This window comes from Strix aluco, chromosome 8 (assembly GCF_031877795.1).
Source record: "Strix aluco isolate bStrAlu1 chromosome 8, bStrAlu1.hap1, whole genome shotgun sequence".
Lineage (NCBI taxonomy): Eukaryota > Metazoa > Chordata > Aves > Strigiformes > Strigidae > Strix > Strix aluco.
In genome coordinates this window covers 30,437,830-30,462,392 of record NC_133938.1, presented here as the reverse complement: position 1 = coordinate 30,462,392, position 24,563 = coordinate 30,437,830, and the positions used below count along the sequence as shown (strand labels likewise).

Genomic DNA, 24,563 nt, shown 5'->3' with positions numbered 1-24,563 from the left:
CGAGATGTTGCCTCCTGACAGTTCTTCACTGCACTGTATCTTGCTGCTTTGCTTTAAATTGTGCCCGGAGGCTATAGCCAAGGTTTGCAGAATCTAACGGGAAGGTTGTTCCTATGAAATGGTTGGTATTTGACAAAGCCCATCAGCGCATGATGGTGAGTCCTCCGTGTGCTCCTCCGGATTATTTGCCTTTTTACTGCATTAAGTCCACTGTCATGTCATGGCTCTGCCATTGATCAGTATTAAATAGTGGTACATGCTGGCTGGGCAGAAAGGCAACGCTGCTGCTATTCCCTCATTAAGACACATAATTACTGAGGGAGTGGTAGTACTGCACTTGAAGCAGTAAGGTGTTAGACAAATGCTTTGGGCTGTCGTTCTGATGGCAGTTCCTATGTAGATGAGTCACTTCTGGCTGTCACCCCCCTCCTGTTGTGTGCTGGGATGGAGTTAATGGGCACACATCATCCCCAGGCAAAAAGTGTACACTCAGTATTCTAGTGTCTGTGCTTGGCTAGCACACCGCATATGTGTGTATTTTTGGTTTGGTTCTGCTTAAATCCATGATTGAAAGGCTGATTGTCAAAAGAGTCTGAATTTGGGGTGCCTTGACGGAGAGGTTTTCAATCGATGCTGGAGGCAGAACTGCTCTGGCTGGGTTGGTTTTGTCTGATGTAGCCAGGCTTACCTGACTGTGTTTCCTGATAACCTCATGCTTCTTACAGCTTTTATCACAGCTTTCACCATCAGCAGAAACCACAGCCAGCTCCAGTGGCTGACACACCAGGAGTGCTTATCGAGGGCCATTGTGCTCTTATCCAGATCTTCAATAATACATGGCATTGATTTTTGCTGTGTTGAATACTATATAGTGTTTACATTCCCCAGAATAATTCAGCAGGGTAAACAGATAGTATTCTCTGGAAGTAAAGTCAATAGTAACAGCATTCAGGACAGTATTTGCTGTCTAGCTTTGATAGAAAGCAACCTTTCTCTTGCCTGTGTTTAGAAGGGGCTATAATTTGTGCAGCATAGTATTCTCTCAGAATGCTAGTCAGATACTGTGTCCCCTGGGGCTGGTTTTGGGATCCAAGATATTGTCTATCAGCATTTTTCGCAGGCAGTAAATTCTGCTGCTGCAAGTGCCTTTGGCTGTTTTCTGGGACTGTGGCCATTCACAGCTTCAGTTCAAAGGTGGAAGCCTTCCATTATTTATCTAGCTGACCTTCTGGAGCAATTTGTAGGTGTGTTTGTGCAGAGTGTCTACTGGAATTGCCTTTTATAGGGTAAACTAAGGATACTAATGGAAATTCTGCAGTGGAGGTTGTAAATGGGTCCTGTGGTACGCTGCTTCCCATCAGCATTGCGGCAAGTAGAGATAGCAGGGCACTGTCTCTGACATAGCTGAACACCTCCAAGTTGCAGACATGGTCGTGTGAACATGTATTGAAATCTGCCCATCGGCAGAGAGGGTAAAGCTGCACCTGCAACTTTACACACAGGGGTCTTGTGCTGGTGGTGGTTTGTTCTGCACCTGCTGTTTTGAATAACTGTAGCTTAGGAAGTTGCTACATGGTGGTGCCCTTTGGAGCGTGGGGTTCTTCACGCACCTCTTGATGGGTGGACTGGCACTTGTGCTGCCAAAGGGTTGCTGCAGTCCATGGGATGTTGAAGACTTGGGGGGTTTCTTCTGTCTTGGAGAGGTTGAGATCTACCAGGTGTCCAGAGTGCTTCTCTCATCCTGAGACTATCCCTCTCTTACGGTTTTTGGTGGTTTCTAGTACATCATTAAACAAAGAAAGAACACAGGATGAAACAGCTTCTGCTTAAATAGACCCTGACATCATCATACATATGCACAGCTATGTATTGCTCCTGAAAAACTGTCAGGCCAGGAGTAGATGGAGCCTCTGGGCAGAATATGAATGCCTTGATTTTCTAGCCCCCTGAGCAGCAGGGAAGAGGGCCACTAGGACCAGCCAGTGGAGACTGAGATATAATTGCTTGCCTACAGCAGTAACATATTTCTGTACACCAGCTGAATACCAATGAGGACAGAAGGAAGGAAGGTATCAAACAGAATTGCAGGCAGGAGGAAAAGGAGGGTAAGTGATTAAAGGAAGGGACTCAAAGGTCAAGGCTGAAGACAATAGGCTAGCTCTGATTAGAGTATTTTACCCGGGAGTGATTTGGTTTTTTTAAATGAATTTTTTCAGGAGCTGAATGCATTGCACAGCCGGTTGGTGGGAAAGCGAGCAGGAGCAAGGGGCAAGCAGCATGACTCCAGGTGCCACTGAAAAGTCCGCTGCAAAGATAGGGGCAGGGAAAGGGAGCTGAGACCAGGATCACCTAACTAGAAGCAAGCACATCCTTTTGAGGTTTATGAGGTTAATGATACAAGATTTCTTACTTGGGCCTTTTTCTTCTCGGTGCTCCTCCTTTCTGTAATTGCCCACAATAACCTTTAAAGCAGTTTAGGTTTAAGCAGCATGAACCGTTGAAATCACCGTCCTGTGTAATGCCAGCTTATGATACAATTTTGTTGGCCCCTTACGTAGCTTGAGATGGTAGTCAGGGGCCAGGCTGTCCCCTCCATGACTGGAGAACTCCGAAGGAGCACCCAGCAATGCCGCTTCGCTGCTCTTCAGCCCTGCATCTGCAGGGCACGGCTCATGCCAGGGATGTGGCCGAAGGCGTGATGATGGTTGTGCTGCCTTCTCCATGTCTGCTCCATGAAGAAGTGGAGTAAGACTCAGTTTATCTGAATTCAGTCCTTAAGGGGAAAAAAAAAAAAGACAGCATGACCTAACCTTCAAGCCTAAACTACCAATAGGAAGCATGCAGCCTCACAGGGTATTTTGGAGCATTTGAGATGCTTTGCCAGCACTTAACCCATTAGCTGCCTCTGAATTATCGTTTAGGATCTGGTGGTGAGAACTAAACATAGAGATCTAATGAGCTAAAAATAATGTTGGAAAGAACAGGCTTAGTGTCTCTGAGTCACTGAATGTCAGCATCTGCCTTTTCTTCCTGAAATAATGTAGTGGAGGCTTTGGAAGGAGCTGGTGGGGGAGAATGAAATCTTGCAGTAGAGCCCTAATTGCTAAGCTCCAAAAACCTCACCTGTGTCCTGTTTTGTGGGCAGCTGCACTTTTAAAATGGATGGGAGAGGCTGTTTCAAAGCAGCAGCATTAAGGTACCTGGGCATCAGAGCCTGTATTCTGCAGGACTTCTGTGCCTGCTCCTGGGTGACGTCATGGCTCTCTGCAGCAGCGGTGGCGGGTGATGCGATGCTTAGACCTGTCCCTGGGTAAAGCTGAGCCTAGCCAGGATGGGGGCTACTGCTCAGAGGCTTCCAAGCTGGCACAAAAGCAGGGAAGCTAGTCAAACCTGAGAGCTGCAGCAGATCCTGTGTCCTTTCCCTCCGCAGACGTGAAGCTTCAGTGCAGATGGGCTTTGCTGCATAAGTAGCTTTAATAGGTTTGCTTTAGGGGGTGTGTTTTGAAAGGAGAATGAGCGTGGGTATTTGACCTATATCCTGCACATCACGTCCAGGAAGCTTGAAAGGCGTAATGGGAGGAATGTACTCTTAACACGATGCCTCTCATTTTCACCTCCATTAATTTTATTGGATTGCTGCATTACGTTTATGTCATAATTGTTAGAAACAAAAAGGGAAGGAGAGGGCAAATTGCCCTGTTGCTCCCTCTGTGATCCCTTTCGGGGATTCTGTTGTTTTAAAGCCACACATATGGAAAACAGTGCTGTCGCTTAGTGTGGCATCGGGTTTGGACTGAAAACATTACGGCTTTTTTTATACTAGAAGTGTTATTGGCTTTGTTAGAATCGGTGAATGAGCAATTGCAGTGGCTGCACAGAAAAGAGGAAAGACCCCTGACAGCAGTGAGATGCAAAGTATCTCAGCCTTGCAAAGCATTAGAATGTGTTTTATGAACTTTATGACCCAGATTTGACAATTAAAAGCAGACAAGATTATCAGATCTGTTCGGTTTTACCCAGCCAACCGATGTAGGGAAATTGAGCTGAATTGAGAGCAGCGTAACCTTTTCAGGGGGGAATGGGAAACAACTTAGTTGCAAAAACCCGTATCCACAGATGAGCAGACGCTGGGCCCACAGTCCTGTGTTTCGCAGAGGGGAGCTCTGTATGGGTACTGAAAACTCCATACGGAGCCTTCTTCAGGATTTATACATACCCATTAATGTATTGCCTTCTTTTTGCTTAGTTTCCCCTGCCACCACAACCTCTGAAATGGCTAGTGGAAGTTCCTGCACTGTCTAGCCTCTTTTGGGCTTTTACTGCACTAACTCATAGTTGTTTATATTTACACAAACTAAAATACTTCTCTTACAAAACCCTCCTAACTGAGCACTGCCTCATTGCTTTTTCCTCTGTACAAGCCCGTGTCCTTTGTGAAATACGGCCCTCAGCTTCCACCTGCTGTTCAGAGTCAGAATGGCAGGTCTGCCACAAGTTTCAAGAAAATATTAGTGGAAATTTCAATCCCAGGTGCAAAACGCTGAACGAGGTGAAAGTGGAATTTAAATGACAACATAAAGCTGGTCCTCGTAAGGCTTTTAGTTTGGTTCAAGTTAGCTAGCCTGATCTTCCCCAAACTTGAATAAAAGGGGAATAAATGAGCCAATTTGCAGCTGTTTTAAGAAGCAATCTGCTTTAAGTTGTACAGAAGTATTCTGTTCTTCTCTTTTCCAGCTAAAAACCACAGTGACACCCAAGTGTTCTTCTACCTGTGGATTATCTTCTATTTCATCAGCTCTTGCTATACCCTAATTTGGGACCTGAAGATGGACTGGGGTCTCTTTGACAAAAATGCTGGTGAAAATACCTTTCTTCGAGAAGGAATTGTCTACCCACAGAAAGTGCGTATACAACCTGCTCTAGCATTAGGAGAGGCTTTTTATTATTTTAACAAAACTTGCTGAGTTTAGAGCACGTTGCAGTTGGCCACTGATACTTCTGAATGCTATGGGCTGGGATTTTCTAGCAGTAGAGTTCATTTGTTTCAAAGAGATTGTTTCTTACTGTTCACTTTTCTAGTGGTTGAGCAGCAAATTCTGTATCTTCCTAAAGGCCTGAAGAGGTCTGTCTTCTGTGCAGAACGTGTATGGTGAGCTGTCCTGTTTGTCTGTCTCGTTCTTCAGGCATACTACTATTGTGCCATTGTAGAAGATGTGATCCTGCGTTTTGCGTGGACCATCCAGATCTCCCTCACTTCCATGCAAATCTTTCCATACGCTGGAGACATCATTTCTACTGTATTTGCCCCACTTGAGGTATTCCGGTAAGGCCGCCTGACTGAACAGTCTGTTTCTCTTTTACATTTTTATTATTTGTATAATGTCAGCACGGTGGGAAGTGCCTTGCTCCTGGATGTGGAAGGTACCAGTCCTTGAAATGGAAGACTAGGCCTAATAGGAACATTTAATCCAAACAGGGTGCTGAGTGGAGAAAGCTGTAGAGGGCTCTGCCACACTGTGGGGCTGGGTCTTTCATACTGTGTTTACAGTTTCTTCTGAACCTAGACCTAATCTTCAGCATTTGTTTTTTTACTAAATTTCTCCTTAAAATTACCTGCTTGAAATTTACAGTTGAAATGTCACTTGATTCTCAAGTTTACAATTTTCAAATCTCTGCTTCTTTTCCAAACCCTAATTCGGATTCTGCATCATCGGTTTCAAGGCTCTTTACACACTTGTAGTCTCGGTGGAGACCCAACCCCCAGATTCTTGAGATGAGTAAAAGCCCTCGAAGCTGAACCTCAGCCATGCACATGGTGGAGGTTACTGAACCTCGCTCTCCTGCATGGTGGAGGTTGCCTTTTGCTTGTAATGCCTTCTGCCTTCACGCTGTCCAGACTAGGGCTGTCATCGTTAGGACAATGAACGAGCCTGACAGCTCTGTTCTTCTCCAGAGAGTTGGGACGATGTTGTAGCAGGTGCTGCTGTTAGTCATTTGCTGTTTCTCTGTACTCCCAGCATGTTCCCGGAGGCGCTTTGATCAGTGAGAACAGTCAGTGGTATCCAGGTGCAGGTACCAGTGCGTCGCCAAACACGGGCAATGCCCGTAAAAGCGGAACCAAATCGGTAATTTTCACTTTTTCTCCACCCAGGCGGTTTGTATGGAACTTCTTCCGTCTGGAGAACGAGCACCTGAACAACTGTGGTGAGTTCCGTGCCGTGAGGGACATCTCTGTGGCACCGCTCAACGCCGACGACCTGACGCTCTTGGATCAGATGATGGACCAGGAAGATGGTGTACGAAACCGCCGCAAGAACAAACAGTGGAAACGCAGCCAGAGCGTGTCCTTGCGCAGACCTCGTCTTGCTTCACAGTATGTTTTGCCTCTCCTCCAGCGCAACAAACCAAATCATGTGTTAGAGCTGCTTTTAATGCTTGGTGGCCGTTTACGGGCTGGGTAATTGTGGAAAGATCTCGGCCAAAATAGTCATTCAAAGGAAGGACAGGTCCAATCAGTAAATGAGTATCTTTCAGCCGGAGGGTTGATCCATCCTTTACATCATCTTGGGGTTCTGGTAAACCACTGGAAAAGGGAGTCCCTTTACAAAACCCCCCTCCTGCAAAAAATAGCCTGTAGCAGTTGCCAGAGGTTATAAATCCAAACCTGGAAGAGAGGTTCTCTTCAACCAGCTGTTTCCAGGCTTCAGACCACCCCAAGATTTCAGTTTATCCTTTGGTTAAGATTTCATGTGTGAGATCTCAGAACCCTTTCCCTCTCAAATCTAAACTCGTGCATTTTCTTCCTTCCACCCATCGTTCTTGCACCCTAAATTGTTTCTGCACCTTGCACCCCAGCCCCTGAACCTGCTGACTGCCTCTCTTCGCTGCAGTGCCTGTGCTCCGAGCATCACGGGATGCTCCAGTGCCCAGGCATCACTTCTGCTTCAGCAGCACAGCCGTGGGGCCCGGCCCTCTGGCCAGGGGACAAGCTTGGGCTCCCCGGGGCTGCTGAAGCACAGCGTGTCAGGAGTGTTTTGCAATCCTTGCAGCACATCCCCCTGTTGCATCACCCCATGGGAGGGGTGGGTGGGAGGAAAAGACGGCCGTGGCTGTCACGCAAAGGGTGTGCTCTGGCCTGAGCCGTGGCCCTCGGGCCATACTTGGCTCATATCCGTGTTGGCCCAGCAGGGCCACAGGGGTCCCCAGCCGAGGGCACGAGGTGGCCAGCGTGGTGCAGCATGGGCAGTGCCCTGGGAGGAGGATGCTGAGGGGCAGCTGGGGCATATTTATAAGGCTCTGCTATTCCTAGGGAGAGCGTGAAACAGTTCCAGGAGCCTGCTTATTCCCTCTCTGTGTAAGAAACTTTTCTTTAAGACTTTTTAAAAATTTTTCTCCGAGCGCACTGCAGTTCTACTGTCTGCATGTAGTAAAGGAATTTCTTCTCCCCAGTGAGTGTTTTCTGTTTGTTTCTTTTCCAGGTCCAAGGCTTGTGACACTAAGGTATTGATAGAGGACCTAGCGAATGAAGCGAACACATGAGATGGCCACGGTCTCTTATTCCGCATCCTTTGTTTTCTCATTCTGTTCCCCTCTTCCCCAAGTAAGCCGATCTCTGGTACAGTTCCAGCTGAAAACAGGAGAAAACACTGAACACGTTTTCCGAGCTCTTCCAGACCAGATCCTATGGACTCCAACAAGCTCACTGTGTTTCGTTTCTTTTCTTCTGGGTTAATTTTAATGTTCTATTTTAAAAGAAAAATAAAATATTTTACTTTGTTTTGCCAATAAAGAGGACAGTTCAGGAAAGAAGGATTGTTTACAGTCTCAACAAGGACATACAAACCTATCTGGATAACGAAGCATCATAGGGACTCCCTCATGGGACAGTGCCGAGAGCACACTCGGTTTCTGCTTGGCCCGGTTTTGACTGGTTGAAACCGGACTTAAGTTTTTAAATCTGATTTTTTTGGTTTTGTTTTTTTTTTCCTTCATATCCAGCGCTGAGGCACTGGCTGCACTTGCAGGAAAAGTGCACTTAGAGCAGTATCTTCATTCATGAAGCTACTTTTTAATTTGATGTAACTTTTCTTATAATTTTTTGGAAATATGATGTATCTGTTGCATATAGTTTTCACATTATTTATGAAACTTAACAACCATATGAGAGTGATTTTGAGTCCTGTGCAATGAAGGTTGTAACGGTAAAACAAAGCCGGGAATGTAGATCTAGATCTCCAGGGTTGTGGGGTTATGCCCTGCAAATAACCCCTCTCGTGAGACAACTTGCACCTGTGTTTACCTTTCCTCTCTTTCTTTCTTTTCAATTTTGTTTTATTTTAAACCAAAGTTTCTCTTTCTGATTTTTTTAGTTGCTGCTACTGCTTCTGGGCATGTCTCTTGTGCCGGTTCAACGCCAACTTTCCATGCAGCTCTGTGAAAGTAGTGCAGATGATCCTTAAGGCCCTTTTGAAAGGAGAGTTGGGTCCTACCAACAGTGCAAAAAGCTAAGCAAAGGCTTCAGAATTTCATTCGCCAGATCAAAAAGTATTTTTCAAAGCCTTAATAGTCTTTAGACAGCATGAGGGCATCCCTCACCGAGCAGGGGGCTTTTCTGGTGTTCTCCTGCAGCTCAGTGCAGCAAAAGTGGGACGAGACGAGGAGGTGATGGTTCCTGTGGGCAGGGGGGGAGTTTAGCAGGCTGAGGTTCAAGAGCGGTGGTGTGTTGGGCAGCCGTCGGGGAACGTGGCAAGGACTGCGTTGTGCCCACCTGACGGGGAAGGTGGAATTGAAAACAGGTGGTCTCGTGGCTTCTGGTTTGGCAAAAAGCCTCTGTCGGGTGCTGTCTGCTGCCCTGTGCCTCGGCTGTTCCTCGCGCCCCTCGCCTTGTCTCACTAATCCAGTTTGGGAAGTGCGATATTATTAAGCAAGTGTGGGTAAAGATCAGCCATATTGCTGAGCAAATTAAGAGCACTGCTGATTTGATGGTCTTGTTGGTCTCTCCTCTGGTAGGAAAGGAAACGTGGGGGCCTGCAGAGTCCTGCCGTCCTTCCCCTGGCACGACGTGCGCTGCCGGCTCTCCCACAGCAGAACTGCCGGGCGAGGGGAGCCGGAGCTGAACCTCACAGCCAGGGCTGCTGCTGCTGGGCCGGGCTGGCGTGGCCGAGGTGCCCGGGGCTGCTGCCTTCCCCTCTGCCCGGCTCGTGGGCAGCCGTGCTGCACAGCTGGGGCTGCGAGCGAGGGCTGAAGCTCCTGAAGTAGGATCCTCACACTGGTGGTTGGCTGGTGCCTCACCTCTGGTTTGGGCAAGGGAGTTGTAGGAATCTCTGCTCAGTTGCTGTTCGGTGGTTATTTTTTTTAATTAGCTGATAGCATGGTTTCTCACACGACCGGTACGTTGCATTTTCTCAGTTTGCCTGCCATGCCTCTTGCCCAGAGGAACTGAAGAAGGAAACAGTTCTCTTCATTTAATTGGAAATAGATTAAAATTCAGTGGTGGTGACCCTATGCCCCATGCCAGGCTAAGGGCAGCACTGCAATCGTGGAACTACCAACACTTCTGTGACATGCTCTCAGCTTACAACGAAACTCTGATGGACCTGCCGGGAGGTGCCTCCGCCCCGTCAGCGGCGTGCGTGGCTGCTGTGTCTGTTGTGGTGCTCCCCCTCGCATCTCCACCGGGCTGGCCGGGGCTGTCCTGGTGGTCTCGGTGCCCAGGAGCCTGTTTTCCCCGTTTTTAACTCCCTTAGGTCTGTTGTTCGTGCTTAAATGGAGGGTTCATGTTTGTACAGAAGTGGAGTCTGAGATATAAAGCCCCTTAAAATAGTTCTGTGCCGGGGTGCAATCCAGAATAAACCAGTGGTGTTACTTAAGCAAATGGTTCTTTATAAAAAGAAACAGAGCTTTACTGGTAATTCTTCCTTTCAGAGGGAAGGAAAACTAACAGAGAGAGCTCTGCCTTCCTCAGCCAGGCTGGGGAGAGCGGGGCATGGCCGGGTGGCCTGTGGCCTGCCTGCTGCTGCTGCACCGTCCAGCCGTCCGCTTCCCAACCTGGTGGGGAGAGTCTGCTTACAAGTAACTAAACTCTTGTTCTGCAGTTTACCCAAATCCTTACGGGAAGCAAGAATTCAGTCTGTCCGTCTGCTCTGCTCCCTGCTCTGCTCTTCCCCTTCCCTTTTTTTCTGTCTTTGCTGGCAGGAGAAATAAGAAAAAAAGGGGAGGTGGCATGCTAGAGCTAGCAAACATTATCTCCTGAAATAAAACATTCCTCTTGGCAGTGAAGATGCTCTCTCAGGGGAAAGTAGCCCAAATTCCCAGAGGCAGGGCTTTTAAAGGCTCCCAGCTCTCCTGTGCTGCATCAGCCTGTTCCCTCCCTCCCTCCCAGAGATTTCTGAGAAATCAGGCGTGCAGATTCCTCCTAAGCGCGGGCACTAAAGCTGGCATGGCCCCGCGTCTATGAGAACATCTGGCCAATAAAGGGAGCCCTAAAGAAGCAGAGCAGATGGTGAGAGAAAATAGCCCTGTCGCTCCTTGTGAGCAGCCTGTGCAGCAAGAGCGGGGACAGTCCCCAGGTGGCTTCGGGTGCTTGGAAACACCCCTGGAGGGGGAGCAGCAGGGTGACAGTCCAGAATTATGGGGAGCGGAGTTAAAGGAGCTGGGATTTGGTGTTGTTGGGCTATAGCTGGATGGGAAGTGGGAGCTGGGACAGGTCTGTGCTTTGGCCGTGGTGGAGCTGTGCTGGCTTTCGGGTGTTGAGCTCTCGCTCTCCTTGTGATTTGGTGCGGAGGTGGTGGTTGTGTGTGGCTCCGAGGGTGGTGTGGAAGCTGCCCTTGTCTGGCTGGAACCCTTGCAGATGGTCCCATCTAAGGAGAGGAGGTGCCAGTGTGGCTGGAGACTTGTGGAGATTCCCTTTGAACTCGCTTCTCCGTGCTGATCCCCTGCTGCTTTCCATCCTTCTTGCTCTTCCAGAGATTTTTCGGGTTGCAGGGGGTTAGGATTTGCAGCACCCAGAGTTTATTTAGCTGGAATTCCCCGCGTGGCTTTGGGACTGTCACCAGAAGCGCCCCGTGCCTGGGGAAGGCAACGCCGTGTGCTCCTGAAGTGGCAGCGGGACAGGTTTGGCCTTTATGGGCTCGGTGAGTGGGAGCAGGAGCTGCTCCATCAACAGGAACCGACACTGTCCCACCACGTTGGAAAAGAAATGCATTTCAGCGCTCGTGGCTGTGGCCTGTCTGTATCAAATAAGCTCCTACCTCTCAAATCCAGGCGCGTTCCTGCAGGCTGTTGCTCATCCTGCGCCTTTCCTCGCCCCGCTCCCAGCCCTCCTTTTTCTGTCCGTGTCTTTGCTGCTTCTTCGAAGCCAACGGTACGCAGGGCGTGGGGGGACGACCCGCACCAGCCTTCAGCATGGAAATCTTGGGGGGGGGAAAACATCTCTTGCGGAGCAGAGTTGGATTCCTGCTGCTCTGAGTTCCCTGATAACTTCTGGTGCTGCTTCTTCTGCCGCCTGGCTGGCGCTCAGCCACCGCAGCCCTGTGTGTGGCAGGGAGGGAGAGCGCCGGCCAGGTTCGGGAGAAAACAATCCCTGGGGATTTTTCTGCGGCGCTTCCAAGGAGCAAGGGAGATGGGGCAAAGCCTTCGAGCTTTGCCTTCGTTGTGGACGGCCGAGTGAGTTTGGCCTTGTCTTGCAAGGCTGCTGCTGCGTACCGCTTGCTGTGACTCCGGCACGTGCCCCAGGTTTTTGGGGGTTTGTGGCCCCGGTGTCAGGCCGTCGTGCTGGGATGTGCCCTGGGACTGGGGCATGGCTTGGCTCCTGCTGGGGACACAAAAGCCACTTTGCTCACACGCTGCAACCCGGCCCCTTGTCCTCCCTCCTCTCCTCCACTGTTCTGCTTTGCACTCGCAGGGGGAAGATGATCTTCTGCCTTAAGCATATTTTTTTTTTCAATTTACATTTTTATTCCAGAAGGCGATCAGATTGTTTTGTCTCCTTGGAAAAGAGGAGTTGGGGCTCCTGAGGGAAGAGTGGAAAATCCCTACAGTAACTCTGCAGCAGTCATGGTTGGGCTCAGTGGCTGTCACCTCATCAAACCTTGCCTCCTTTACACGATGCCATCCCAAATGCCGCACGTTGGGACGAGCTGTCAACCCGCCACCACTGCGGGGTTAAACTGGTGTTACCAACATCCCTCAGGCACTTCAGTCCCTGTGGCAGCATCCTGGCCGCAAGAGAAATGCGGGTTTTGCAGGGGGAGGAGAGGAGAGGGATGGTAATACTGGGTGTACCCAGATGCTGATGCCCCAGCCCTGTTCCTGGTGGGAGTCGGAGGCTGCTCTGGCCCTGGCGCAGCCGTGCCGTGGTGGGCGAGAGGCGCCGACCCTGCCTGGGAAGATGCCCCATGGCCTGACAGTCCCTCAAGCTCTAGAAACCAAATTGCAAAGTCTTTGCTCCAGAGGAGAAATTGGGCAGCCTGGTAGAACTTGTGATGACCTCTCCGTCCCGTAGGTCCTCGTGGCGAAGGATCGGCGTTTGGAAGGGGCCCGGGGTGGAAATGCCAATGTTCCCCCCCGGGTCCTGCTGCCGCCTTCCTCTCCCCCTCCCCGCTGTGTTGGTCTAAATGATCTTTCTATGAAGCCCTGTAGATGTCAAAAGTAATTATGGAGTGTGATTAGTCCTCTGTGGGTGCTTTCTTTCTTTCCTCCTCCTTTCTCTTTTGCTATCCCCTTCTCCACTCTTCTTTTTTGGCTAAGTGGAAAAGGTGAGGACAAAGAATTGCCGCTTGCTTGGACTCATGATGTATCTGTGACTGCGCTATTAGCTGTCTCCTCTTTCCTCCCCAAATGGATATAATTTTTGAAGTGTGGAATACCCTTCTTGATAAGTAGGTTTAAAAAAAAAATGCACAATGTGATACTGTTTCATAGTTTCTAGGTGGTTGTATAAAGCAAAGTTACTGTGATTGTGTTTTTCAAAGGAAAAAGTGATTGGTTACAAAATCTGTCCTTTTTTCATTATTACAAGCTCTTTGTTTTCCAATGATCTGATGGCTCTTTTGTGCCCGGTCTGTGTGTCTTTCTTCCCACGTCCCACCCCTGGTGCCGCATCCACCCCATGAAGCATTTGCTTCCACCGTTCTCTAAAGATGCTGCTCTTACGCCCTCGGGAGCTTTGGGCTGTCACTGGTGACCAGAGGTGGGGGATGTCTGTGTCCCGGGAGGAGGAAGATGTTTGAGAAGGGGTTGGAGGTGGGCAGGAGGGGTCCATGGGAAGGTGCCCAGGGCTCAAACCCGACATGCCAGGGGGTGATGCTGGAGGAAACCTCCTGCCCCAACAGTGCGGTACTGGCCAAAGGCTCTTGGTCCTACTGGGAGCTTTTGGTTGCCTCTCTCCTGCTTGTCTCTGGTCCAGGGTGTTGTCCTGCCTGCACAGCGGGTGGCCAGAGGCTGAGCAGCCCAAACTCTGGGTTGTCTGGGTCTGTGCTTTCATTTTGCTCTCTTAAATCTCTTTGTCTCTTGCAACCAATCTTCCTGCAGAAGAGAGCCCAACGCCTTGAAATCACTCTAAGCCTGTTGCTGCTCGCGCCAGCCGCTTCCCGGATGCTTAATCCCGGCCGCAGCTCCCTGCCTGCGCTGCCTGGCTGGTGGCAGGACCCCGGCTGCCCTTGCTGTGGCACCTCACCGGGTGGTTTGTCCTCACCTTGATGGGGGTGACACCTCTCAGGCGTGTTTCACCTCCCCAGCCCGGGCAGAGGAACCGGGTTCCCTCCCCGGGAGGGCGCGGAGGTAAGGATGCGCCCTGGCATTGCAGGGGAGGTCGGAGCCCAGGGCTGGGGCACGGGGCGAGGGGGGTGTCTCTGCCCCGGGGTTTTCCACCCAAACCTGCCAGTGGTCCCCTCCTGCTTGAGAGCAGCCGGGGGAAGATGCTCGGTCTGTCCCCCATGGAGCAAGGAGTCAGCCCTGCTGCGAGCACGGCCAGCCCCCATGGGGAAGGAAGCCCTCGAGCTCAATTTTGGCCATGATGGGGGACCCAGGGCCACTGGCGTGGTGGTAGGGGATATTTTAAGGAGATAAAAGTGATTTCTTGCTGCTCGTGCTGGCAGGGGCCGGCGTGGCTGGAGCTGGGAGGATTAAAACAATTTCATAATCCTGGTGATTTCCTTTTGATCGGGATTATGAAACCAATCACGAATATCAAAAGCCGCAGCTTAAAGCGGCAGCCGGAGTGGGGCCGGGACACCCATGGCCCCCGCAGCACCCCTCCTGCCCCCCGGGGACCGCAGCCCCAGCACCTCCAGGTAAGCAGTGCCCACCGAGGACCCTCATCCTGCGTGATGAGTTTTGTGAGGTCTCGGGGGGAGGAGGACTGTGGGTTTTGGCCGTGGGGAGCGGGTGGCTCCGCAGGGTGTGTGTTGCACGCTGGGTTGAGGGGTGGTGGTGTGTGGGTGCACCAAGCTCAGCTCCCACCATCCTCCTGCCTGAAGGTGCTCGCTTGGCACCGGCTCACCGGGGGTCCAGGCAGGATTTGGCCTCCGGGAAATCAGGAGAATTTAGCACGTCTGCAAATGTGTGATGCTCACAGGAGGGTGCCTGAAGCCGCCAGGCTTTGCTGCCGGTCGAAGGCTCTTAGAGAAAACAGCCCTGCCCGGCGGGACCTCCCTCTCCATCCTTTTGGGGCCTCCTGGAGCCCCAGCCACTGGCGCTGGGCAGAGCCCTCCAGCACCCCGGGGTGAGGTGCCCCCCCGGCAGGCCCGGGGCGGTGGGCTGGCTCCGCTCCCCGCTCGCCTCCCAAACCCGCAGCCCAGACAAAGGACATTCCTGAGAGGCGGCCAAGGCAGCCGGGCTTCCCTCTGTCCCAGCGCGGGGTGTTGGGGTCCCCTGCGTCCCCCCAGGCTTTGGTGGCCACGGTGGCGTCGCCCTTTGGGGCCACCCACCAGCCAGCGCCGGGGCAGGAGGTTCAGCTTTGGGGCCGGGGCAGGATTTGGCCGGGTGCCCTGCGTGGGGTGTGCGCGGAGGAGGAGGAGGAGGAGGAGGAGGAGGAGGCCCAGGCGGGAGGCAGGGCCCGCTGCGGCCCCACAGCCCAGCCAAGCAGCTGAGCTCGGGCTTGGCTGAAGGGGCCGGGATTTGCTGGTTTGTCCTTTTTTTTTTTTTTTAATTTTTTTTTTTCCCCTCCCCTGCTTCCTTCCCTTCTTCCGCCTTCTTCTCTCTCTTCCCAGCCCTCTCCCGATGCTGCTCCGGGGGTAAGGACAGCCCTCGCCTCCCGCCCCCAGCCCCATCCTGCCGCTGCTCTGCCCCGGGGCAGCAAAGGGGCTGCGGTGGGCCCGGGGGGGCTGATTGGGGCCCGGGTGGGTGTCCCGGGGATGCTCCTGCAGCCCCGCGCGTGGGGGAGGCTCCTCCGGGGGTACCAGCGGGAACGGGATGCTGCCAGCGGGGTGCAGGGGGGCAGCGGCACCTGGGTGCCACCGGGACCACAAGGTCGGTGCAGGACGAGTGACACGTGTGACGCTGGGGGCTGGGGTGGAGCAGGGGGCTGGTGACACCTTCGGCGAGTTGCAGCCGCGAGGGATTTCTGTTCTGGAGAGTTTTGGGGCCTTGATTTGGCTCAGAAAGTGCCAGTTCCCTCCGGGGCATCTTGCCCGGGTGCTCCTGGGGCACCCAAAACAGCACAGGCAGGCACCCGCACTCCTGATCAACCCCTGGCTGCCCACTTCGGGGAACCACCGCTCCCCCATTCCCCCTGCTCCCCCATTCCCCCGCCCCAGAGCGGTGCTGGTGCAGTGTCAGTGCTCTGGGTGGGTGGGTGGCCTCGTGCTCTGCCACATCCCTGTCCCCTTCCCCACCGGGCCATGCTGCATGGTGGTGGCATCGCCTGCGTTTGCCCCCCAGGCTGCTGTCTGCAGAGCCTCTGGGGTGCAGGAGGCACCAGGGCAGAGGAGGGTGAGGGCAGTGTGGGGGCTCACCCACCCTCCCCCCGGTTTTCTCCCCGCAGGGCGCATGGAGGGGGGCTCTCCTGCTGAGACGCGGCGGGCGCCGCGGCCCCCCAAGCAGCATGGCCAGAGCGGCGGCCGAGCCCCCGCCCCACCGGAGTGCCCTGACGCCGCCCGTGGCCCCCACGCCATCCTGGAGAGCAAGGTGAAGGCGCTGAAGGAGAAGCGGGGGGGTGGCCGGCCGGGGACCCCCACGGCCACCCCCGAACGCCCCTCACCCAAAAAGCACCGACTCCGGCGGGGGAAGGCGGGAGTGGACGTGGCGGAGCCACGGGCTCAGCTCCGCACCTACCTGACAGACGGGCTGCTGGATGGCGGGGAGCCTGTGGCCAGCGGCCCCCCCACCCCGGCACCCCTTGCCAGCACCCCGGGGCTCTGGCGGGTGCCGGCACCCAGGGGAGATGTGCCAGGAGGCACCGAGCTCCCCCTGGATGAGGGCAGTGGGTCCCAGGGCTCTGCCTCCCCCCATGAGAGACCCCCCCTGGAAGAAGAGACACGAACCCTGCCACAGGACCGGGGGGGTCCCTCTGCGTCCCCCACCGCGGCAGAGGGCTGGGAGAGGCTCTCGCTGGCTGAGCAGGTGGAGAGGAACCGGCGGCTGCTGCAGGAGGTGCTGGGCCTCGCTGCGCCCGGTGCGTATTTTCGGCAGACAGTGGTTGTTTTGGTAGAGCCAGGGGGAGCGGGAAGGCAAAGCTCTGAGGTGAGGGGGGGTCCTCGGCACCGTCCTCCAGCCTCCCACACTGTGGGTGTAGCTGGTTCACACCCCAGGGCTGCCCCGTCCCCCGCGGGTGCTGCATCCCCTTCGTCGGCAGCTGTGGAAGATGCCCACAAACAGAACAGGGCGGTTCTTCACCGGGATGTTCCGGGTGCTGCCGGTCCCCTCCAGCGTCCTGGTGAGGAATTTCACTGCTAAAAGCAAGAGCAAGAAATCTGCTTTCTGGGGCACTCGAGGTCTGTGGGCGTCATCTTCCCTTTGCAAGCTGTCACCAGAAAAGGGAATTAATTTCTTCTTTAAAAGCATCTGCCCTAACGACCCTGCGGGCACACCCCACGCCGGGTGCTCTTGCCCCACATCCTGCTCCTCCGGGGTCTCTCCAGAGCCCAGCAGCTGGGATAGCCCCAAAAAGGGTGTTTGTTAGCACAGGCCGAGCCGTGAGGCTGGGGGAGACAGGGGGTGCTATTGAGGGGGGGCCAGGGTGGGGGCCGCAGTCCAGCCAGGCTGATGCCTTTCCCTGTCCTGCATTTCAGAGGTGCCAGCGAGCGACGGGGACTGGGACTCGGGGGTCTCACTGCAGGACGCCGAGGGCTGCAGGTAGGTCAGTCCCAGTGTGGCAGAGACGGATATTTCCCTCTTTTCCTCCTCCCCAGTTTGTATATTAAATGCACCCCGTGAAGCAGCGCTGGGGCTCGGCAGGGCTTCGCGGAAGGGCTGTGGGGGCAGCCCCCAGCGTGGCAGCTGGTGGGTGGAGTGTGGACGGGCTCTGGTGACGCTTCGGTGCGAGCGGGGCAGGAGGGTCAGGCCAAGCCGGGTGTCCATGTGGTGTTTGGGCACAGGGGGGTCCCTGCCAGGACCCCACGGTGGGAAGGGAGCTGGGGAAGAGGATGGGACAGAAATTTGCTCCAGGTGCTTAAGAGGATCGAGGCAGCAGGAGTGTGTAATCTTGTTGGACTAATGATAAACCTTAGAGGTATGGACTAAAAATATGGGGGTGGGACAGGCAGGTGAGCTGGGCCAGGGAGCAGGGTTGGGGGCTCGGGGGCTGCATGGGGGAAGCAAGGGAGTGGGAGTGACCCCCCTGTATCGTGGGTACTGGTTCCGCTCTGCTCCAAGGGCTGTGGTTGATGGGTGACGGCCAGGTTCATGGCAGAGCCGGGGATGCTGCGTTCCCCCTGCACAGGGGCAGCCAAAACCTGGGGGGAAGCCTGGACCCCCCCATGGTGCTGCACAGGGGGCTTTCCTGGGGGCCGGCATGCGCCCACCCTCCTGCAGCGAAGAGGTTAAGGCCAGGCTCCCCGAAGTGACTGCCTGAGCTGATTATTTTAATCAGAGGGATTAGGGCCATGGCCAACGGGGAAGTCAGTGCTGGAGCAGGGCTGTGCCCTCCCGTCGCTGATGGAGCCCCCACCCTGCAGCTGGCAGGGCCGGGGGACCAGGGGGAAGACGCCCTGCGAGGAAGGGAAGGCAGCCAGCTCGGGGGGGTCACCCCAAACCTACCTGCATTCACATCGCTGCAGGATTTACACCAGTGGGGATCGGAGGCGGTGCCTGCCTCAGTTTCCCCATCCACCTCCGGGATGCCCGTGATGCAAAGCGCTGCCTCGGCTGAGCCGGTGCCCGAGCTGTGTGGTGCTGAGCCTCCCTCCAAAGCATCGCCGGTGCGGGGTGTGACCCGCCGCCTCCTGCCTGGCACGGGGGGGTACGGGGACTCCTGCCCAGCTGTGCCCTGGCACGGCAACCAGCCCGCCTATGAATGGAGGCCGGGCCCTTTTTCTCTGAGCAGAGCAGCCTCATCGTCACTGTTAAACCACGTCTAATCCCTGTTATTTTTTCCTAATCCCCCTCCCCGCTGCGGGGCCACAGGGCCTTTGTCCCCAGGCAGGAGCTGGAGCTGAGCCCACGGCACGAGCAGGCCAAGCAGCTGCTGCAGCGTGCCCGCATGAAGGCTCGCACGAACCCCCTGCGCGCCAGCCACGACATCCTCCTCCTCCTCCCCGCCGCCGCCGGCCCGCACCCCAGGTCAGTGCCAGCCCCGCGGGCCGCATCCTGCCCCCCGCCGTCGCCACCGCGGAGCGCTTGGGGGTGCCTCACCTGGATTTGGTTCATGTGTGGAGCGTGCACGGGCGACGCACACGAGTGTGTGTGGGGAGCGTGCGCAGGCGTGCGGGCACGTGTGTGGAGTGTGCACCCGCTTGTGCAGAGCCCGGGGCCGACCTGCTGCGGCCACGTGTGCGGCCTCGTACCCTCGCGTGATGCTCGCAGGAGCATCCCCCTGCCTGGGCACGCGTGAAGTCTTTGCAGCATCATATTTGGGGGGTGTTTAATTGTGTTTTATGATAACGTGGCGGGGTGCTCCCGGCTGGCTGGGAGGATTGTGTTTCCCAGCTGATGGGGAGTGCCTCACCCAGGAGGCTCGAGGCTGGGGGGCTGTACCAAAGCCACGGCTCACCGTGTGTGCCGGGTCATGTGCGAGTCGGTGTTCCCGGACTGATTAACGAGGCGCTGCGGTGCAGGGGAAAGGTGATGGAGGTCGGGCTGTGGCAGCGGGGCATTGCCGTAGCCTCTCATGGTTTCAGCTTCAGGCAGCCTGGGCAGAGGGCTGGAGGGGAGCAGGGCTGTACGCGGCAGTGCAGCATCAGGTGGACTTTCCTCCTGCCCCATCTCCTGCCTTGGGTTTTCCCCCTCCTGCTCTGCTTTCCCGAGGGAGCTGGGCAGCCCTCGCAGCTCGTCCGTGTCCATCTGTCTGTCCCCACGGCAGGGAGCCCAGCGGGAGGCCGAGCATCACCCCACGGGATGGTGGGAGCCTGAGTGACTCGTCAAGTGGGGAGTCGAGCTGCGGGCGGCCGCGGCGGCCCCGGGGACCCTCCCCGTCCCGCGTCCGCTTTGAGGACGAGTCAGCCCGCGACGCCGAGGTGCGGTACCTGGAGCGGCTGCAGCTGCGGCACCGGCGGGCCCTGGCCTCTGCACTCTCCTCGCTGGAGCCGGCCGGCGGTGGGCAGCCGGGGGACGGGGCCAGCCAGCCCAAAGCCCGGAGTGGTGACCTGGTGGCCGGGGGCAAGTGCAGTGCCTGTGGCTCCTTCCTCGGTGCTGCTTCTGGCCGGGGCATGGACACGCTGGCAGCCACCAGCATGGCTGAAAGTAGCCCCACGGCACAAGGAAGTGTCCCAGGGGATAGTGGGGGGCTGAGCACTGCCCGGCCAGAGCCCAAAACCAGGGCTCTGGGCCCCCGGGGGTCCCCGCTGTGGATCCTCCCCTCCCGACAGCGCATCCACACCGAGAAGATCAAGGAGACATACATTGGGGATGTCACCTACATCGACGAGGTGGACTCGGCCCTGGAGAGCACCGACACCTCCGACGGCTGCCGAACGGACAGTGAGGAGGCAGGACCCCGCAGCCCCCACCTGCGGGGGCACCGGGACCCTCGGCTGCGAGGTCACAGGGCCCCCCGTGCCACCCCGCAGCCGGAGGCAAGGGCCGGGAAGGAGAAGTGTGTGGCCAGCAGTGGCCCCCGTGCAGGGGATGGGGGCTCAGGTGGCACCACAAGCCGGACAGGGGCTGTTTTCCCCCCGCCACCGGGGAGAGCTGGCAGCCAGGAGGAGGAGGAGGACCCTCGCTGGCATGTGGGGGGCAGCGAGGGGGTGGGAAACACCGCTCGTCTTCTGCAGCATCCCAGTGAGCCCCCAGATCCCTCCTTGCAGCCAGGAGCTGGCACCCCAACTCCAGGCACCCACCTCCCCGCTCCCCCCCCCACCAAAAAGGCCTGCTCCCAGGTGCCTTGCAGGAAAGTCGTCTTCTCCGGTGGCAGCCACCGGGTATCGAGCCAAGCAGCCCGGGTCCCGGAGCCCGAGGGTGGGAGCGTTGCGTCCCCCCAACCCAGGGGCACAGTGGGGCCGGGGGAGCAGCGGGGTCCCTGCAGCCCCAGGTGGCTCCCGGGGAGCCCCCTCCGTGCCTTGTCCACCAACAACTGCAACAACACCCACGGGCAGGACCCCCCAGGGACGGGCAGAGGTAAGAGACCTGTGCACGGGGGTGCCCGGGGGGGTCCCCAATGAGGCAGAGATGTGACTATCTCGCTGCAGTTACAGGGGCACCGTCGCACCCCACCGTTACCCCTACGCCCCAGGAGGCTGCTCGTCCCCCCAGGGAAGCTGCCGGGACACCCAGAGTGCAGCAGCACCCAGCTGGGAGCGTGGCACACGGGTGAGTGCGAGCGAGGGGCCGCTGGCATCCTGCACCGCGCGGTGGGTGCTGCGCCCCTGAGCATCCCGCCTCGGCGCAGCAGGATGCTGCTGGGCTGAGCCCCCCCTGAGGCTTCCCGGTGGGACTCAGTGGCACCAAAACCCTCCCAGAAACCGCAGTGTGGGGCTGACAGTTTCACCTGGGTGTTCAAGTGGGTTTGGGGGAGCAGCGTTTCACCCCGCATCTGGTTCCACCGGGGGTGTTGCAGCAAATGTGATGGTGGGTGCCCCTGGAGCTTGGTGCTAGGACTTTCCCTTTGGGGGGAAAATCAGCTGCTAAACGCTGCCAGCCCCGGGGCTGCCTTGGGGCTCACCAAACACGAACCCCCTGGACCCGCACCGGGGCGCAGCGTGTCTCAGCCTGGCAGGAGGGTTCGCAGGCGGCGCTGGGTCTTTGAAGCCCCTTGGCAGAGTGCGATCCCTTCAGGCAGCGAGCCGGGGAGGTCTGGAAGGTGTTAAACCCCTGCAGTTAGGGGGAAAATGGGTAGGGAGCCCTTCAGGTTGCTTTGGCTGGTGAAGCCATCCCTTGTGTGTGCTGGGTTACTGCTGCGGGGAGGCGGCTGCACCCCGATCTCACTGTGCACCCCGATCTCACCGTGCACTCCGATCTCGCCATGCTGCGGCTCTTAAGGCTGTGAAGGCAGGTGCAGGATGCACCGCCAGCCCCGAGAAAGCTGCTGGTCCTGCTCCCCCCAGCCAGGCACAGGGTGGATGACTATCGCCCCTCTCCACGCAGGGAGCTGGGGCGGCCCGTGAGCCGCAAGGGCAGCAGCGCTTCGGGCTCAGGGCTGAAGAAGCTCCTGTGCAGCCTGAGCCAGAGCACCAAGCAGCGCCTGGGCCGCTTCCGCTGCTACAGCATGGAGCAGCTCCCGGCCCCCGGCAGCACCCCTCCGGACAGCCCCGGCATGAAGAAGTCGCCCTCCTGCAGTCCCTGCGCCTGGTGAGCTTGAAGTGTCGCCCCAGTCAGGGGGTCCCGCTGGAGGAGGGGTGCTGGGCTGGGGTGAAGCGTTCCTGAGCATTGCTTTATGGCCCCAGAGGTACCGGCGGAGGGGAGGGCATGGGGGCATGTGCCAGCCCAGGTTTGGAAAGCCCGGAGCCAAGTGGGGAGTGGAAGGGGGTAGAAGGGAGCGAGGTGGGGGTGGAAGAGCAGATTTTGGGAGGGGAGATGATGGGGTAGTTCGGTTGGGGGTCATGGCCTGTGCATCCCCGCAGCGAGGTGCCCCCCCCTCTGAGAAGCCCTGCTCCTTGGGTGGGTGTCCCTGCCCAGGGCTTATCCCTCCTCTGCAGTGGTTTGGGAGGGCTCCGGCGGTGTCGCAGGGGGTGTGGGCTGCCCCTGCTCCCTCAGCACGTCGCTGGGTGGAGGGCTGCAGCGCTGCAGGTGTTTGTGGTTGTCCCCAGCTTAGCCAAGTGCTTTTTCCCCAGGTGTCACCTTTCTGCCAGCCCCGAGAAGCTGCCTCCATCCAGAGCCTGCACTCGCTCCTGGGCAAACCACCCCGTGCCAGCGCCTACCTCCTGCCCCAAACCACAGCCGACAGGTAGGACAGGGCTTGGCATGTCCCAGCTGTGCCCGAGAAAGCTGTTTTGGGGTGCTTGGCTCCATCACCCAATCCCCCAGCGGCTTCCCGGAGTCCCCGCTCACCCTTATCTCCCCTCTCCCCACAGGAAGGGGGGCTCAGGGCCGCGGCGCTCGCTGAGCGTGGAGGACATCGGGGCGCCCGGCCGGCTGCGTGCGGTGGGGCGCGTGGTGGAGGTCTTCCCCGACGGCACCAGCCAGCTGGAGCTGCAGCGACCCCCCCATGGCGCCTTCGGGTTTTGTGTCACCTCCGGGCACGGCCGGCCTGACACAGGTACGGTGGGGACATCCCAAAGTGCGTCCCCAACGCGTAGCGGAAGCACGGCACGGCATGGCCCCTCCGCGGTGGCTCTCGTCCCTCGCCAGGAGCGAGCTTGGGAATGGGGGGAGGGGGCTGCTCCATCCCTGCTGAGCCCCAAAGGGGTGACGGTGGCGGAGGAGGGATGCTGCCACGTGTGGCTTTGGCCTGGGACACGCAGCCCATCCCAAAGGCCATTTATAGTGAATTTGTTGCCATGCACGGGCCCAGCGTGCAGCCCCGGGGCACCCCTGCGGGGTGCAGCGTTGGGGGGGGGGGGCCTCACCCGCCCCGTCCCTCTCTGCAGGTGTCTACGTGCAGGAGATGGCGGACGCCGGCACGGCCAAGCTGTACGCGGGGCTCCTGGGCGTGGGGGATGAGATCCTGCAGGTCAACGGGGTGGCCGTCTCGGGGCTGGGGCTGCCCCGCATCCGCGAGCTGCTGCGCCGGGCGGACACCCTGTCCCTCCGCGTGCTCCGGCACCGCCCAGCGCCCCGGTAGCCCCGGTATGGCTCCCGGGAAGGCCGGCGGGAGGAGGACGATGTCCCACCGTCGTCCCGGGATGCTGCAGGATGGCGCCAGGACCTGCCCCGCTCCGGTGCAATGCTTGGCCCCCCGGGAGGCAGAGAGGGACCAAGGACCCCACCAGGCAGTGTCCAGCGTCTCCAGGAGCTGCCCCAAGTGTGGGGCCAGGGGACAGCCCAGCCCTGCCGTTGAGCTGGGGTGTGTGTGGGGTCTGTGCTGCTGGGCACCGGGGTGGGGACACCCTCTCCTTGCATCCCCAAGAGATGCGGGGTTCCCTACCACTGCTGGAAGCCTGCACCCGCGGGCTGGTGGGTTTCTTTTAAATTATTTCACACTAAAAAAAAAAAAAATATATGTATGTGATCATGAAACATGGTGCCCTTGGCTTGCGGGTGGCATGGAGGGGCTGGGGGTGGCACTCGGCCAGGGGGACAGGACATGCCCCAGCCCCGGGGGGCGTGGGGCCGCTGGCAGCTGCGGGAGCGTGCGGGTGCCTTCACACGGGGCTGAGCCCCCCATAACTGCGGTGGGGGGCTTGGCCGGGGCGCTGAACACGTGTCCCGGCTGCGGGGTGGCAGGGGGTGCACAGCGCATGGGGCAGAGCTGGGATGCTGTCGGCTGAGGAGCCCGAGGACCCATTTGGTGTGTGGGGTGAGGAAATGGGGACAGGGCGGGGGGGGGGCTTCCTGGGGTGAATGCTCCCCAGAAAGCTGGGGGGGGGCTCTCCCCATTGCCACCCACAGGCACCCTGTTTTGGGGGGAGGCCTCTGGATGGGCCCAGGGTGTTCGCTGGCTGCTTTCTCATGCCCCGGTTGCTCTATCAGCTGCCTCCTGCCCCTGCTGTGGTGCTGGGGGGGTCCTGGGCAGGCAGACGGGGGGGTTCAGCCGCCTGCAGCGCTCCTCGAAGGGCAGAACAACCACCCACCCCGCTCTGGTGGGTGGCACGGTGGGGAGCACGGGGTGATGGGGCTGCTCTCTTCCTGCCAGCACTGCCAGATTGCTAATTAGAGGGGGCTGCGCTCCTGCTGCCGGTTTGGGTTTTTTTTTTTTTCCAGCCACAGAAAGGGAAACTCGTGCCGGGGCGGCTGCGCAGGGACAAGCCTCTCCGGCGAGCAGAGGAGACACGGCAGCAGTGGCTGCCCTCTGCATGGTGGCGCCCCCACACCTGGGCAGCAGCTGCCCACAGCAGAGGGGACCCCAGAAACTGCAGCAGCCGCTTAGGCCTTAA

At 57.3% G+C, this 24,563-nt stretch overlaps 2 protein-coding genes across 4 annotated transcripts in view; both read left to right on the top strand.

The window, feature by feature from the left end:
- The window catches only part of XPR1 (xenotropic and polytropic retrovirus receptor 1), a 114,221-nt gene extending 101,184 nt beyond the window's left edge, over positions 1–13,037 (top strand). The window contains exons 12-15 of the mRNA XM_074832945.1: positions 4,735–4,901; positions 5,184–5,323; positions 6,152–6,373; positions 7,479–13,037. Coding sequence (XP_074689046.1) covers positions 4,735–4,901; positions 5,184–5,323; positions 6,152–6,373; positions 7,479–7,539 — 590 coding nt within the window. The 3' untranslated portion in view covers positions 7,540–13,037. The remainder of the gene's footprint in view (positions 1–4,734; positions 4,902–5,183; positions 5,324–6,151; positions 6,374–7,478) is intronic.
- Positions 13,038–14,206: 1,169 nt separating this feature from the next.
- On the top strand, positions 14,207–23,706 carry KIAA1614 (KIAA1614 ortholog). Of its 3 annotated transcripts, none has more exons than XR_012624179.1 (10): positions 14,207–14,291; positions 15,983–16,612; positions 17,229–17,292; positions 18,562–18,717; positions 19,457–20,709; positions 20,781–20,901; positions 21,676–21,879; positions 22,362–22,474; positions 22,602–22,786; positions 23,118–23,706. XR_012624179.1 is itself a non-coding variant. In XM_074832944.1 (10 exons), the coding sequence occupies exons 2-10, from the start codon at positions 15,988–15,990 to the stop codon at positions 23,309–23,311; spliced, it is 2,916 nt and encodes a 971-aa protein (XP_074689045.1). In that variant the 5' UTR covers positions 14,207–14,291; positions 15,983–15,987; the 3' UTR covers positions 23,312–23,706. The 3 variants fall into 3 exon arrangements, 1 of the variants encoding a protein (XP_074689045.1); XM_074832944.1 differs by having other exon boundaries at positions 21,676–21,866; positions 22,348–22,474; XR_012624180.1 differs by lacking the exon at positions 14,207–14,291 and adding an exon at positions 15,202–15,233.
- Positions 23,707–24,563: the final 857 nt, after the last annotated feature.